Source organism: Psittacula echo, assembly GCF_963264785.1.
Source record: "Psittacula echo genome assembly, chromosome: Z".
Lineage (NCBI taxonomy): Eukaryota > Metazoa > Chordata > Aves > Psittaciformes > Psittacidae > Psittacula > Psittacula echo.
Genome location: NC_137742.1, coordinates 26,547,777 through 26,564,990, shown reverse-complemented (window position 1 = coordinate 26,564,990; position 17,214 = coordinate 26,547,777). Strand labels below are relative to the sequence as shown.

At 40.9% G+C, this 17,214-nt stretch overlaps 1 protein-coding gene across 1 annotated transcript in view; it reads right to left on the bottom strand.

The window, feature by feature from the left end:
- Window positions 1–13,552: 13,552 nt before the first annotated feature.
- The window catches only part of AP3B1 (adaptor related protein complex 3 subunit beta 1), a 157,483-nt gene continuing 153,821 nt past the window's right edge, over window positions 13,553–17,214 (bottom strand). The window contains exon 27 of the mRNA XM_080637267.1: window positions 13,553–14,264. Within this exon, the coding sequence (XP_080493393.1) occupies window positions 14,111–14,264 (154 nt within the window). The 3' untranslated portion in view covers window positions 13,553–14,110. The remainder of the gene's footprint in view (window positions 14,265–17,214) is intronic.

Below are 17,214 nucleotides of genomic sequence, written 5' to 3'. Positions count from 1 at the left end.
AATTTTCCCCAACTTGAGTCTGTTTCACCCGTGACACTAACTGGTGAGTGATCTCTCCCTGTCCTTATCTCTAACCACAAGCCTTTCATTGTATTTTCTCTCGCCTGTTCAGCTGAGGAGAGGAGTGAGGGAACAGCTTTGGTGGGCAACTGGCGTCCAGCCAGGGTCAACTCACCACATAAACCTACTAACTGCAGCTGAAACAAAGCACCAGATGGGAAGAAGGATACAGCAAATTTTAATTCAAAGCACACACAGAGAAAAAAGCACATCTTTTCAATCACTTTTCAATAACTTGTGCAGTAACAAATGCACTGTTCCCTTAGGAGGTGAACACCGACGTCATAGCACACTGCCAGCCACACCAGTGCTCACTATAGTTTCCATGTTCAGATACTGGGAAATGCCACATTTCCAGTGAGAAGGCTGCTGGAAGCAGTGCACTGGCAACAGCTTTTCTTTTTCCCTTGTGTTCTGCAACTCAGTCAGAAGAGCCTTTAGATGTGGAGCAGTGAACTGAGACTTCCTTGAAAACTGTGCTTACAGCTGTTATAACGCCAAAAGGAAAAAATGGTAAGAGAAGATGGATGAATGTGCTCTACACATGATGAAAATTAAAGAGAAGCACAAAGTCTTGAAGGAAAATATGCAATAAAAACCCAAGAATATTAAATGGACACTGGAAATTGATCCCCAAACTTTCTGCATGGTTAAAAGAACAACTTTGAAAAAGCCAGCATAAACGATGGGGTTTTTACTTGTTTCCTTGAAACAAAGCAACTCAAGTACTTGGTAAACAAACTGCAACTTTTTGGATGGAAAGATGAACAGAAAAGCTGAAGCAATGAAAATAGATGCCAAGCTATAAAGACCTGCTTTGCCAATAGGGCCCTGAGAAAGGAAGATTGCACAGAGATGTTGTTAAGAAGATATGATGGAATGTAGCAACAGTGAAATATATGAGCATCAAGAAAATTAGTAGTACAGACTGTGTTATGCTCCCGATTAATCATTCATTAAGAAGTTTTTACACCTGCTGAGAAGCATGTACTTCCGGCCAGCAAAATATTGTGTTATAGAGATGCACCACAGAATTCCTTTGCTCCTCTGAAAATGTAGACGTTGACAGCACTCAGCGATATGAAAAATCAGTAGCTGATGGCTACCACTTAGTAGAAACTGAGTACCAGAAAGTAGGTAATCTTAATTCAAAATACGTGCAAATCCACATCTTCGTAATTGTCTGTTTGACCACTTCACAGACCAGAGAAAAAGAAAAGATTGAAACTTGGCCAGAAAATGGGAGCACAGGAAAGAGCGAAGCAGAAAGCAACTGAGCAAAACCACTTTCTGTTCCCCAGTCACATTGTCCAATTACATAAACCTAAGCAAGGAGTACATAGGATGAAAGATCAACCAGACTCTAAGTATGCTTTACACATTCACAGAAGAAAAACCCCAACAAAATAACAAAAAAAGACTGGAAATCCTCTCCTCTGTGTCCTAAAGCTGGACCAGCTCTATGGTATGTCATTGTTTGCTCACCTTGTAATGATTTCTAGTTCTGGAGCCTCCACAACCTCTCTGGCCAGCCTGCTGTGTAGCTGCACGGTCCTACTGTCAGGTAACTTTACTGTGCCTAAACTGAGCTTTGCTATATTACTTTGCACCCATCGTTGGCATGGGGAACAAGCTACTCCTTCATCTACCCAATGGTCTTTTAGGTGTTCCAGTAACAGTTTGCATGTTGCTTGAAGTCTCTTATATTATCCTCCATGCAGGAATGATATAGCCTCTGTATCGCTATGTGGTATCATATACACAGGGAAAGTGATACCTTCCCTAGAAAGTAGAGCACGGAGGCCTATGGTAAGTTAAAATACTGCATGCTGACTGTCCTCTTGCTCATGGGGCATTGTTGTCTGTGCACTCAGATCTGCTCCCTATATGACAAATCTGGAACTGTTCATCCACAGAACTTCTGAATTGCAGATATGAGTAAAGCACAATATGGATAGCTCCATGGCAGGTGAAGGTGATACAAATGGAGAAAAAATGGCGATACAAAGGAGATAAAGTCTGCTTGAGAAAATCACATTCCTGACAAAGCTTGTACTGAGATGACTTTCCCTACCTGCAAGCCTTTGAGTACAGATGGAACAGGCTGCCCAAGGAGGTTGTGGAGTCTCCTTCTCTGGAGACATTCAAGACCCGCCTGGACACATTCCTGTGTAACCTTATCTAGGTGTTCCTGCTCTGGCAGGGGGATTGGACTAGATGATCTTTTGAGGTCCCTTCCAATCTCTAACATACTGTGATACTGTGATACTGTGGATGCAGACTTTTGATTTGTCTCAGCTTTTAAGGTGTCCAACTGAAGATGGCCTAGGGCTTTGCTTCTCAGAGAGATAGGAACTGAACTGAGAAGATCAGGTACTACCCATAGTCCCTATTGATGCATTTAAAACTACTCATTACTTCTGAAAATATACTCCACAAAATTTTTCTGTGTGTCTGATCTTCATTTGTCAGTTCTTCCTCCTGATGCTATATTAGGAATGTATCTGCCACATCTCTTGAATTACTTTTAAAAGGATGGGGGCTTACCTTTAAAATCAAAACAGCAGCTGATTCCTCCAGATTAGGATTCACTATTTTTCTTAACTTCTCCCTGTTGTCCTTAATATGTACATTGTGAAACACTGTTGCAGGATGGTTGCCACATAAAATGCTTTTACACTGATATCAAAGATGCTAACATTTTGGTTTCTAGAACACAATGTTTCCATATACCTGTTTTGAAAATTTTCTGCTTCTTCTACCTAAGTGAATCTCTTTCCTTTGTTTTCGGTTTGGACATTGCTTGTGGATATGACCCAGAAGAGGGAACTTGACTTGCCATAATGTCATGGTCAGCTTTAATTTTAAAGTTATCAGCATATCCTTACAGCTCCTTGTAGGTGTATTGCTGGTGAAGGAAAACTGATCCTTGGTTGCTAACAAATGGAAGTAATGGAAAGGCTTTTTAGTTTGAGCAGTCTGATAAAATGCAGTTTCTACAATTTGTTGAGTTATCAAACTATGCAGAAATTATTCATCATTCTAAACATGAGAAACAACTCATGGGTTTCTTCTCTTGGTCTCACCCAACTTCAGCTGCTTCTTTGATTTAATCCCCAAAGACAATTATTGTTTATATTACAGCAACACCTAGAGGTTCCTACTGAAATCAGAGCGCTATTGCACAAACTACTGTACACATGCACAGAAAAGCATGATCTTGTCATACGCTGTGGTCTGAATTGGTCAGCAAAAGACCAGCAGAGGAAGTAGTATGAGCCAAGGCAAGAGGCTGCACCCATGCTCACAGAGGTTGTAGTGCTGAGGTGCACCTTTGGCACCTAAATGTGAACCCAATCATTCCATCATCCTCCTCACAGAGATCAGTGCCAAAACCAGATGGACAGCATTGCTGCAGTGATGCCAGGAGCCAAGCTGCAGGAAAGAGGGTGCTGGGACAGTCCTCACAGCCACCAGTGGAAGAAAAGCACCTACTAGGGCAAACACACACAGGAATCAATGCCCTCATATCCCAGGAGGATTTTTGGGTCCAGAGCAGTAGTTGGAAGGAAGGACAGAGGTTTGACAGCGGTTTTGCTTACCAAAACATACCGCAATAGCTTTGCTTCTGCTATTTAGTCCTGTGGTATCTGGTTTGGAACTGACCAATGGAATATCTCTGGGCTCGCTTTCTCCCACGCCGCTTGGGGTTAAAGAGGGTTACAAAATGTAACAAGGCTTGGAAATCACTCAGCAGCGTTCATTCGTTGCTGGCTCCAGCCTTTATTAGTGGAGAGAGCTTCAGATTTGAGGCTAAATCACTGGTTGGAGAGGACAAGAGCGGACAAAAGGCAAGGGGTACCACATACCTGCAAGTTGGATGTGTAACGAGAATGATTCGGAAATACTGCAAAGAGCAAACTGATCCTGGCGGCAGTGTCAATAGCCTCCCCTGTGAGCACTAATTATATTATTACGGAAACAGACTAACACAAAACTAAAGCACAGAAACATACATTTAAGATCTGGCCAGATGCCAGTGTGCTCAAGACACATTCTTCATACCAGCTGAATTATGATACTGTGTTATTTGCTTTGCTGGAGTGCTCAGGAGAACTAATCATCAACCCACATCCTGCTGTGGTCCATGCCTTCAAAATACAGAATGCCAACATACTACCCGACCCCAAAGAGCTCACACTGCATTGTGCAATATCAGAGGGGTACAGTCAGCCTAAAGTGGTGTAGCCCAGCAAGATGGGTGTTTGTCTCCACATACCCGTGGTCCAGCTAATGTCAAGGCAGAGAATTTTGAAAGAGGGTTTTGAGGGAGAACGGCCTGACTTTACTGATGTTTACAGTGAGGCTGTCATTAAGGAGGAATACAGATTTTTTTAGTTATTTCCTCTTCTGCCTGTAATCCTCTTATTCCATACATACCAGGTGAAATGCTCCAAAACAAATATATTGCAATCTATTATCAAGAAACAGGTCACAGATACAAGCATCAATAGTTGCTTGGGAGCAAATAAGAACATTATAAACAATACATCAGGCCCTTGTTCGATGCTTCAAGTTTAAATAACAGCACCTTCCATTTCCTGGGTTGTCAGTAGCAAGTATTTGCTAATGACACCTCAGCAATTCACAAAACAGCAAGGAAGGGGAGAATCCCCACTTTATTTTTGGCGATCAGATGATGCTGAAGAACATGTTTGTGCATGTGGAAGGAGTGCGGGGACATGGGGCCAGAGCCACATGGAGGGGATTTGTATGCAATGGGAATAAATCTGTGAAAATGTGTAAGTGGAGCTGCAGAAGGAAATCTGCAGCCGCCTGAGCCAGGCAGTTGAATGGCAGAGAGGATGGAGGCTATTTGAATACTGATGTGGCCCTCACTTTCTTCCATTTCCATTAATGACATGCTCATCAAGGGCAAACAATGGGACCGGCTGCCTGCGCCTGTCACACTGTGTGGGTGCTGGGAATGCCAGGCTGTCATCCTGGGGCTGCATTTAGAGACCTGCACGCTAATAAGAAGTGCTCTGTGCCGTCAATGCAGACAGGTGCTTCCGAGGCTGGGACATGCTCCATTCCCTTCCCCTGAAACCCTCCTCTCCCAGCCCCCTGACAGACACCATGAAATGCACAAATTAACAGCCCCATCATGTTGGGCTGCTGCTGCCTGCGGTGAAAGCAGAAAATCAAGTTGTCACCCAGGGTGCAGTGATAAAGCCACAGCCTCATTTCTCTGTTGGTGCCCTATAATAGCAAATGCCAGACAGCTGGATGGATTGGGAGGTTTTAGATTAGGGTCCTGATGCACTCTTGCCACTGAATTAGCAGTTGCGGTTTTCATGCAAATTATTTGTGTGCAAAGCAAACATCTGGAGAAAGCAAAGGTTCCAGGGTCGGATATTTGACACTTCCTTCCTTTAATGAAGCAGAAATAACAGAAATCATAGAGTGCCTTTGAAAAAAAATTCCCCCTCACCAACGAAAAAGCAAAATCCCTCCTCAATTTGCCTTTAGAGACCCTCCCAGTAAATGCACAAGACTGTATTTGCAAGCATTTTCCTAAGGCCAAACTGAACAAGATTGTTGAACAAAGATGAGCTTGCAACTTTACAGCAAAGATAGATGGAGAAAAGTCACAACAAGTCTTTCTGGGAAGGCAAATGGAAGGATGAGCTCTCCAAAGGTATTTTATTTCCACAGTACAGCATTCCTTTTTGGCAGCAGGCTCTTCCCACAGCCACCCACAACCCACTACAGTAAGAGGGTTTAGCCATTTTTGTGTGTGAGTAGCTCAGCCACAGGTGAGAACTGATGTCCAGAGTTCAGAATCCAAAGTGGGGCCAAAGCCACTCTGAAACTCCCGTTGCCTTCTCACAAAGGCAGGTACCTGGTCTTCTGAATAAAAACCAATGCCAAAATGGAACTGAAGAGAGTCATCAACAAAGAAGATGAGGGAAGGCAGAGACTGACCGCACAGACATTTGTCCTGCAGCAGCCACCGCACCAGCAATAAGGAATGGAGGGGCCTGAGCCCTTCAGACTCCAAGGAGTTTAATGACATAATGGCTTGAGAACTTCAACATAAAACAGGAAGAGCAACTAACGAAACTTACAACATAAAATCCCCCCTTCCTGTCATTTTTATAGTAATAGTAAAACACTTTATTGAATTTATGAGCTACATAATGACTATGAAGAATGTAACTTGAATTAGAACCAACTCAGAAGTATAATATTAACTATAAACCCTTTTCTATTACTCCATCCCTTTATCATCATCCTATCCAGTTCTTTTTAAACCAAGGAGTATTGCATTCTTCAAAATTTAGTCTCGAGAATCATCTTCTAACTTCTCATAAATCAAGCAAACACCCAAGCATCTGTAATGGACATGGGGCCAAAAAATCAGGGCATGGCCCAGGAGCAGATTTTATACCTAGAGTTAAGAAATCATTGGGGAAAAAAGAAGACGAACAACATTTCTGTGAAGTTGTGCCTGGGAAGGTGCTGGAGAATATCCTGAGGGTTCTATTTGCAAAACTGCTTAGAAAAGTGCTTCTTTGGACCTCAAAATGAACTCATCAGCTCAGACGTTCAAAACGAAAGCACAACCCCACAATGCACCCTGCACAGGTTGGAAAGCCATTTAAGAACAGACACATTAGCAGGACTTTGAAGCACCCTCTCTGGAGCCCTGTAAGTCCCAGGGTTTGACATGAGTGATAAAATCTGCACAAAGCCAGAGAATGCATTGAGGGGCTGTTTATATCCAGATCCATTATTTTTGTGGAGGAGTTTGTAAATGAATGATTGCGGGGGTGGGAAATGTACATAACACAGCTAAAGCAGCATGTTTTACTGTGTTTTCTGATTCCATTTTATTCCTTTAGTCTCTCTGGTCCCCAAGGATTTTTCTGAAGGGCCAATAAAATAAAATGGGTGAAACAAAGCCATAAGCCAGTTAAGTCTGAAAGACATGTCATCTCATCTAAAAAGAAGAAACGGACCATTTCCATGCCTAGGGCTGACAGCAACGCCTGAGTTAGCAATAGCGCTATTCCATTTGATTTATAGAATAATGGGGTGACAAATGATGACAAAAATAAACTTTTACTGCACTGAACTGCTCCTTTATTTATGAAATTTGGCCAAGTAGTGAAATCTTTTATCTGCAAGTTGTAACATGGAGTGGAAACGAGCGATTATGGTGTGGTAATAGTAATCCAGTGATGGAGGCCGAGTCAGTCGGAAATGGATTGAGGTAAAATAACTACCGCACCATGATAAATGTGAACAGCGCTTTGCTGACAGATGATCTAACAGGTGTTCATAACAACTATATAAGAGGATTTATTTATGACTAGCCACAGCCGCAGCACTGTAAATCAGCTTCAGCAGCTGCACACCGCTGAAACCAAGTCCCTGATGGAGAAACAGTGCAAGAACCCAAAAGAACACAATTCACTCCAGAATCTTAATCATCAAATAACATGTTTTTTTAAGCAATTAAGCCACAGTGCAGGATCAGAATGACTTTCGATTATGTGAAGCTCAGCCATCAACTAACTTTGCCAAAACCCAGGCACTGGCAGAGGCCTACAGATCTGCCTGGAGCAGAAGAGTTTGTTCTGGACCCAGTATCAAAGAGGTGCCCTTCCTTTCCCCATCCCCATTTTGCCCCTGATAAAAGAACCCACCTAGGTGCTGTTCTCGCATGGTGCTGCTACAGTAATAAGAACGGAAGTGCTCCTCTCTGTCTCACCAGGGTGCACCCGCTCTTAGCTGTGCCAAATCCAAATGTCTGGAAGGCTGTGCTCCGAGCCCTGTCAGTGCCCCACACCAAAACACTGCAGCCTCACAGAAACGTTCTGAGGTCTTCAAACCCAAATCATTGCTTTAGAGCATGGATCTGCAAATACGTGAATAAAGACAGCTGAGGGAGGAATCAACAGTACCAAGTGTGAGGGATACCTGCTTTTTGCCAGAATTGAAAAAAAAGTTTAAAAACTTAACTGAATTGGTAATCCTTTAATCTCTTCTACTTCCCTCACAACTGATGTTTTAAAGCCATATGGAATACCATTTACTTTCCAAACAGGATTCGGCAAGTGCTGGTATGTTATGCATTGCTGGTGCACATGCAGAGTGCAACTAAATGCCTAAACATCCTCGTGCAAATATATGAAATCAGGGCAAACCAAAATGAGAGTGACAGGAAACAATAAATTCTGTGGGGACAAGTTATTCTGTGTGCAAAACACCATCTACGAAGAGAAGGAAGTGTCCCCTGCAGTGAGGTGCATTACACGCAAGCCTCCAGTCACGGTTCAGGGAACGGGCCTTGCTGCTTCCTTGCTGGCCTGCATGCACCCTCCCCTGCCAGCTACTGGGGGCCACTCTGGTATCAGCTGAAAGCTTCAAGGCCTCAAAGCCCTGTGAACGTGGAAGTCCTGTGGCTGCTGGTGGTGCCTAGAGGTGACGAGGGAGCTATTGTGGTCAGATGTGATGTGTTGCAGGAGATCTGATGCTGCCTCTTGCAAGGCTTGCACCCTCCCTGCGCCTCCCTTGCCCACTCTGCTACAGCTGCTGGACACCAGGTGCTGCCTTGAGCCCAAGCTGGTGGGTGCCCCACAGCCCCAGACAAGGCTGAAGCTCAGAGGGGCAACTGGAAGCACCAGGGTGCTCCCTTGCTTTTACCAGCCATCTCCCTGACCTGCTGCCAGTTGCCATGGCAGCAGCTGAACGGGTGCTTGGTACAAGGGGAAGACTTCCACCACCTTCCCAGAGTCCACCAGCACTGTCACCTTTTAAAATGCAAAATTTAACACACCCTCGGGAGGGTGAGGAGGACCCAAGTGCACGAACAGCTCTTGTTCTTTCTTGGGGGAGCTGTTTTTGCAGTGCTTAGTCTATATCCTTACCAGAACACAACAGATCTCAGCTGAGCCAGAGGCAGGCATGGAGATGCGGATGGTGATGCAGAACACATATGCTGCATTAGATGGTGATAAGGGCAGAGAAGGCATGTTGCCAAGGGCAGGGTGAGAGCAGGCTGGAAAGGACTGCAAAAGCAGTGGTGGAAGCCAGAAAAACTCATTACTGCCCTCTCTTTTATTGGGCACAACATGAAAAAGGAATTTAGAATAACACTTGTATAGATATGCGTATATGCAGCAGAATGTACACAGGGATTCAAGTGGATTGGGACTTGAGGCAGTATGATCACAGTATGGGCTCAGTTACCAGTCACTGAAGAGTAGTTCACCTTGTACCTTCTGAAGCAAAATCAGTCAGCTGTAGGACTGGAAATCCAGTGTTCATCAGCTCCTTCTCTTCCAAACAGGTTCACTGGAGTGTGCTACATAAAGCACAAGTATAACAGATAATAGGAAAATAACCTGAACACAAGCATTGCTGTTACCAGGGTTGTGCACAAAGGCTTCTATCAGCAATGAAACTACACTATGCAAACACAGCAAAGCCTGCTGTCTGCACCACAAAACATTAAACGTAACACATAAGAATTATAAAAACATGCACTTTACAATAAAAAACCCCCAGCAAAAAAATAGGGAAGAGGAGTTAGACAAATTGACAGAAAGTGAGAAGAATAGAGTCAGGTTCTCATACGCTTGTTTCAGGCACCCACTGAAAGTTGGATATGTGCTTGGGAAGATTCAACTAACTTATCAGAATCCTTGTGAGGGTATATAAGTATTAAGTTAAAATTAATTCAAGCATATAAGATATTGTACGCAAGACTAGACAGTTCAGTAATTGAGCATTTAAAGAAGAGAACTAATTATGGTAAGGGATCATTGTTAAACAAAACAATGTGCAAAAAGATTTAATCCTATCACCAAATATCAGCAATTGGCTGTCCTGGATTCAGCAGTAGCAGTCATTTTTCTCCTTCTTAGTAGCTGGTGCAGTGCTGTGTTTCTGACTTTCGGCCTGGAAACAATGTTGATAACACCGATGTTTTTAGTTGTTAGTCAGTAATGTTTACTCCAACCAAGGACTTCCTGAGTCTCACGCTCTGCCAGGGAGAAGAGGAAGCAGAGACACAACACCTGACCCAAACTAGCCAAAGAGGTGTTCCATCCCACAGCATGTCATGCCTAGTATATAAACTGGGGGCAGTTACCCGGAAAGGTTAGATCACTGCTTGGTTGGTGGGTGGTGAGCGATTGTATTCTCTTCCCTTGTTATTTCCCTTATCATTATTATTATTGGTGGTAGCAGCAGTGGTTTGTGTTATAACTTAGTTACTGGACTGTTCTTATCTCAACCCATGAGAGTTACATTCTTCGATTCAAGACGGCAGGGAGCGAGCGAGCGGCTACGTGGTCCTGAGTTACCGGCTGGGCTTAAACCACGACATTGGCCTAAGCCTCAGATCAAGATTTAGAGCCCTTATGGCTTTTTGTATCCTACCCAACATATATCTGCATATTCCTTTGCTAATATACTTTTCCAGTTTTGTTCTTTTAGTAAATGTCATGTTATTTTGAGACAGCAGATGACCAGAGCTTAAGTACCTGTTGTAGTTAAAAACAGAGAAAAAAAAGTTAATTCCCTCTTCCAATTTACATATACTGCTTTAGAAATGTTACAGAATGCCACCTGGTTCCTGAGTTAGTAGAAAAGACGATCAAGAAAGCCCAATTTATCTTTTCCATGCCACTCATTATTTCATGTAGTGTATCGTGTCCCTGCCCTAAAAACACTTTCATTATTTCCACTATCCTTTTACAGAGTATTCTATTTTTATCTTCCATTATTTTGTTCCTAGCTCTAGACCCATTTCTACTTCTGCTATTTTTCTTCAGAAATTAAGTTATTAGAATTAAACCAGGGTAAGCATGAAAAAAAATTATCCTTTTATACAACATCATAAAATGTGAAAGTAAGAGGAAAAAACCCTGTTATTTTGACTGTCATACATCAAGCCCACATTTATATTCTGCCACCCAAAGTAATGTAACAACTCTTCTCCATACCTTATTCTTTCCAAATAGTTTGAGTTCTTTCGGAATAACTGAATTACAAAATTCAGTTATGAAGGAGAAGAGAGGAAAAAAACCCCTAAAACCCAGAAGTTATTCCTCTTCACAAATTGGCACGTGTGTGTGTAAATAATCAGGGAGCAAAGAGCAGGTGAACCGTCAATCTCTCACTTCATTTGTTTGCCCTTGCTTTTCTTGCATAATTCTTCAATCCATAACTACCAGCATGAGTTTTAAAGCTTGGATGAGATCACAATAATCTTGGAGTCTCTGAGTTTTACTTATCTTGGGCATGAGTGAAGTGAATTAAGTAGTTAATAAAACTAGATCCAAAATTACCATAATGTATATCAGTTTGTAGTTACTGGTTTTCCTATGTTTCTGAAGGCCCCACTGAACTCGAACTCTCCATAATTTAAGTAATCAACCCTCATCTTCCACACCCTAAACTAGACCTTGATATAATTCCCTAACCATCTTAGCAAAACCCACATCACCAGTCCTGCAATGCCTTGCTCCCATGCCCAAAGTTGTGCATGCAGTTATGTTCCAAGGCTGCCCAGGTCTAGATTCTTGCAGAAGCACGTAGTTCTCGGTGCAGAGCTCTTGACTGAAAAGCCTGACCACAGAGGTAGGAGCTGCTGATATCTGGTACAAGCACATCACTCTGAAGTGAATTCTAGACTGCAATTTAGACTAGTCATCTACTTCACATCCTAATAATATGCCTCTATAAATGATGAAAAGTATGGAAGAAATTGGATAAAAATAGCACACAGCAAAACCAAGAAGCTATTGTTAACTACTGCTAACCAGCTGAATTATGACAGAGTGCAACTTCCACTCTAAAGACATGTACATATGTTCATGTTTATACTCCTGAAGAGCAGAGCTTTATTATATGCAGGGATATTTTACTATTTAAGTATCTGTCTTCAAATAAAGTTTCTCTCCAAATTACTATTTGGGGAAGACAGCATGAATTTTGAAATCACACAGCCCGGATACTTGTATTGAGAGTTACTGAACCATTGGACCAAGTCTGAAAGTGTTGAAATATGTAAATTAATACCAGAAACTCCTCAAATATCCTATACACATTTCTGGGCTTCACTACTGGAGTGTATAAATTACTCTAGGGAGGCAAAAATTACTCAGCACCATGTGCAGCTTACAGAGTATTAATATGCCTTCCTTTGACTTAACACTGCTGAAAAAAAACAATTCTTGTTTTCTCCTTTACAAACATGGTTGAAGCTTTTGGAGTTGTCTTTTCCCAGGAAGTGTGGTTCTGCATGTTTTTTCACTACCTTCTCACTGAGTCTTAATATCTATCTAAGAGCAATCTGCGTTTTCTTTGAGATGACAGTATTTTCTACAATGATTAATTTTTCATGTTTGAATAACTTTTACACCAAACTTGAGAACTGCAATTCGAGAAAAAACTAACTGTAGGATTAGGACTTCAGAAAATAATGTAAATGTTGATTAAGAACATGTACATTTCTGTTGAGGGCATGAGATTCTTGTTTCTTTGTCTGAAAAATACAAGTATATTTTGAGTGCTAGCAAAACCTAGACCTTAATTTCTCACAGAAGTGCTACTTAAATACCTAAAAAAACCCATACCTCTTTAGAATTTGCCAATAAACTCTGCTACACATTGGAGCTACCTTTTAGCTTTAGTAGAAAATTTTAGAAGAATTTTCTAGTGTGCAGCAAAGTAGCATTTCTGATGAAGCAGTACTTCCCATCACCCAGCAAGCTAAACAAAACCAGCACCACTTAGCATCAAGGGACCATGAAAGGGTCCTGGTGACAGAGCAAGGGTACTCTTGTCAAAATACCTTTTTGGTGTCATGAAAACATCTGTAGCAGAGCCATGAGTTACTAGGAAAAGCCATGCTGGAAGTGAGGAGAATTGATATGAAATGACAAAGCTCAGCATCTGCAGCCCTACCATGTAACCAGAATGTGAAGGGAAGGTGAAAATCAGTGACACCCAGGCTACAGGCAGAAAACCGGAGTGCAACAAAGTTTTCATGGCTGTTGGTCCTTTCAGCCCTAGTTGAATGGAAGCACAGGTGGGAGATTTTTTAATGTCAGTTTACAAAAGAAATTGGTAGCAAAGACCTGAATAATTTATTAAGCTAGATGAAAGTATCTGTCACAATAGTCTAATAGTATTTCATGTAATACGCCTAATAATTAAATCAGTATTTTATGAATGGGCCGATTTGAAAATAGGCAGTTACTGGCTTTGTTTATTAACAAAAGTGTATCCACATAGCAGAGAATTATGATAAAAGCTGATGTGCATGTAGCATCCTACCTTGTACTTACTTTAATTAACCAGTTATATACAATACTAGTGATTATTGTTATCAGCTCTCTACCAAAACAAGAAAGAGGAAGCCTCTGCTCATAGCACTACTTTATTGGCATCTTAACAGAAATATTTCAGAAAATGGCAGTAGGTGGGAACAATGGTTTTAACAGACAAGTTCAGGTTTACAAGCATTTCCAGAAAGCAAACACCATTTTCCTGTACCTATTGTGTTTTTTCACTTATGCAAAAAGCCCTCTCTGAACCACATAGTTGTTGTTTACGTTGCTGGAACCTACCTGCCATTTTAACTCAGTTTTCAAGCAGTGTGATTTCCCTTGAACTTTAGTATATGTCCACTAAAATGGGGAAAACTACTAGGGAAGAAAGGTAATGGAGGAAGGGAGCAGGGAGCAGAGAGGGAAGGACTAGGGTAGAACAAATAGGAAATATATTTTAAAGCACAGATAACTGACAGTAAAATGTATGTTCTTTGGTTAGCAAGCAGAAAAAAAGGAAAAGACTTGCATACATGATAGATACACACTAGCATTCTAAAGCAGAAGACAAGAATGTCAAGAGTGTATTCTTCCCCCACTGCCAGATGGAAGGGCTATTATTATAAATGAAAGGCAGCACTAGTGGATGCCAGGCACTTTTGTTGTGTGCCAGATTCTGAAGTCCAGATGTAAGCAGGTTACCCCTGGGACAGGACAGGCTTCAGCTCCCGCAGCAGAACAGAACCAATCACAGTTTTCTCAGTGTTTATGACGAGCTGTGCTGTAGAGCTCTCCTTCAGCTCCACTGTGACTAGCATCAGTGACCCACTGTGCACAGTCTTAGCGGCAAACCTGGAGGGGAAAAGAAAAATAAAAAAAAAAAAATCACTGAAGATCTTCAGGTCAAAGAGTGCCAATATTTCTTTCTGGAAAAGTTAAATGAGCTCAAATAAAATAAAATGCCTCCAACTTCATTAATGCATTTCAGGGGATAAACCATAAAAACCTCCATAAATACTTCAGATAGAAGTTATTCAGCATTGTGTAAATATTTCTGCATTTAAGAAAAAAACAAAAAGTATCATGCAAAATTGTGTTAAATAAAATTATGTAAATTCTGATTCTTCAAATCATCTATAATACTCATACACATTGGCAACTTGAATTCAGCTGTATGGAGCTTCCCATAGATAACTGTCATTATCTGGTGCTCTAAAGAAAATGTAAGTATGTTAAATGTAGTAGAGCACTTCCAAAAAGCAAAATTACTGTACTTCTAGAAAAGTGCATCCCCCTGCCATCTTGGGAATTAATTCAAAGTAAACCCAGCCAAAGTTACAAACATCCAACACAATTATTTGAAATGATGGTAACAGCAAAACACCAAATTATTCTAACTGTGAATTTATCTACATAATATTTAATATAAAAATATGGGCAATAATTATAAATATTTTAGTATTATTAAAAATCCCACAAAGCAAATAAAGCCCCTCCAAAACCCCAACCAATCATATAACCAAAAGTTAGGTTTAATGCACCATTACTAAATTCCAAGACATGAAGAACCCACTAATTACATGAAATTAAAAGCAAAACTAGCCTTTTAAGCACCGCAATTGACTGAAAAGCCATTTTAGGCACAATGAACTTCTGTCAATCCTGTTAATTCATTCTGCATGCACAGCCAGGCCCAAGAGACAGGAAGGGAAGGAAGAGGATGGCAACCGCCACAAGGAGCACACCATGGGTTTCTTCTTGCCCTTCTCCTCCCCCACCCCCCTTGATTACTTGACAACAACAAAGTTGCTGCGCATGGGCTTTTGAAAACACTAACAAGTGTAGAGCAGGTCTGTGACCTAGTCTGACCCCACTTTGCAGGGCCAATCTCCTCTCCTCTTTCTGAATGACACGTGTCTGAATCAGAGCCATCTGCCTCAATTTGCGCAACATCTTCAGCCACAATAGGACCCAGTTAGCCCTGACAACAGCTCACAATACAGAAAAATCAAACTGCTGGGCTGACAGCACACTGTAGGCTATTCAACAGCAAACCAACTGGTCAGTGTCTCATGTCTCGCAATTAGCATGGGCCTTGCAAAGCGCCTACCCAAGCCCTTGGGGATCTGGTTAATTACCATCAACATAAAGGAGGGAGTTTATCAGGAGATACTCAAAAAAACTTCACTCTAGACTTAATTAAAATATTAGCCACTTAAGCAGGAAGCAGGTTCTCTTTAAACGAGAAGTAATTTATCTTTTTTCTTTTTAGACTACGCATACCAAAATCTCATAACACATTATACTAATTAAGGAAACACGGAGCACTTCTCTAATGTCACCCATCACAGGTCAATCTATTTCTTTTGTCCGGATTGTAGATACATTCAAAGACCTCTCCCTTTAATATGAGGTTCTAAAACAACGTTACTATTATAAAAATTATCTACTTAGCTAGTTATATCAATGATTTCATCTATTTGCACTGAGATGTAGGAGATGACTATTTCTCTGGTTGATTTTGACAGGGGGAAGGGATAATTATAGAAACAATAGTCTTATTAGTCACTTTATTTATTTAACAGTTGTGTCTTGGGACAACACAGAAGCAGATTATGTCTGAGCATGCACATAAATAGGTTGGTAGTTGGCACTCCCGCTGTGTTTCATAGCCTTGAGGCTTGATTTTACCCTCTCTTATTAAAAGCTGAAAGTGATACAAAATCAGCAGTCTGCAAAAGCCAAGGTGGCCCAAAGCATCACAGATGAGTTTTGCTATGGCATTTTTACATGCGGATTTGCAAAATCACATAGGGAATCAATAGTACTTTTCCATACATCTGAACAAAACACATAAAATCAATAAAATGTGAGTTTGCATGTGGTTTGCAAGATGCAAAGGGTCTGATACTGGGATGATTTTACACAAAGCATTAGTATGCATAACTAGCATTGGCTAATTGCTTTGTATCAATGGTCACCGATCTGGAATCGCTTGGTGCAAAAAAAAAGAATTGGAACAATACAGGATGACTTAGTTTGCCATTAAAAAAGGGTGTAGAGACAAACACACAATGGGTTTACCACTGATTTTGAACTCTAGAAATCAAAATCTGTTCCTTAAAATAGAGAAGATAATTTTGTTTCTAAAGAGAATAACAACACAAATATGCATGTATGATCTCTGAAACTGAAGAGTTATAAAAGAATGAAGCAGTTGACCTTCAGTTAGAAGACACTAACAGTAAAACTGATTTGCTAAATATTTAGATACTTTATAAATACTGCCACTGAAGGATTCGTTTAGTAGTGCTTTTTCAACTAAGTACATGTTACTGCATTTCTATGCTTGCTCTTAAAAAGCCCACCTGGATTTTCCAAAATGTGTGTTCTGCTCAGCAAAATGCTTAGACCAGAAAGCCATTAAAAAAAAAAATCTTTCAGCAGCAAAATATCATCACTCTAATAGTATGGTAGATATTTATTATTTGCAAGAAACTTTTATTTTCCCCACAAGGTCAGTAATTATTTTTTACTTTTTCTGAAAGTTGATAATGCCTTAAAGGTTAGAATTTGAATTTTAAAAAAATTGTAAAAAGATAATAAAACCTATCAGAATTCATACAATGAAATAAGCCTTGGAAATGGCCCTGCAGTACATTAAAATCTAACTTGTAAACTGGTTGGCTGTAGGTCCAAAAGGACTTGTCCTATGGACAACTCTTAACATATGACATTATATTATGAACATGGTTCTGTTGCAACAAAGGATGCGTCAGTGAACATGAAAAAAAAAAAGTAA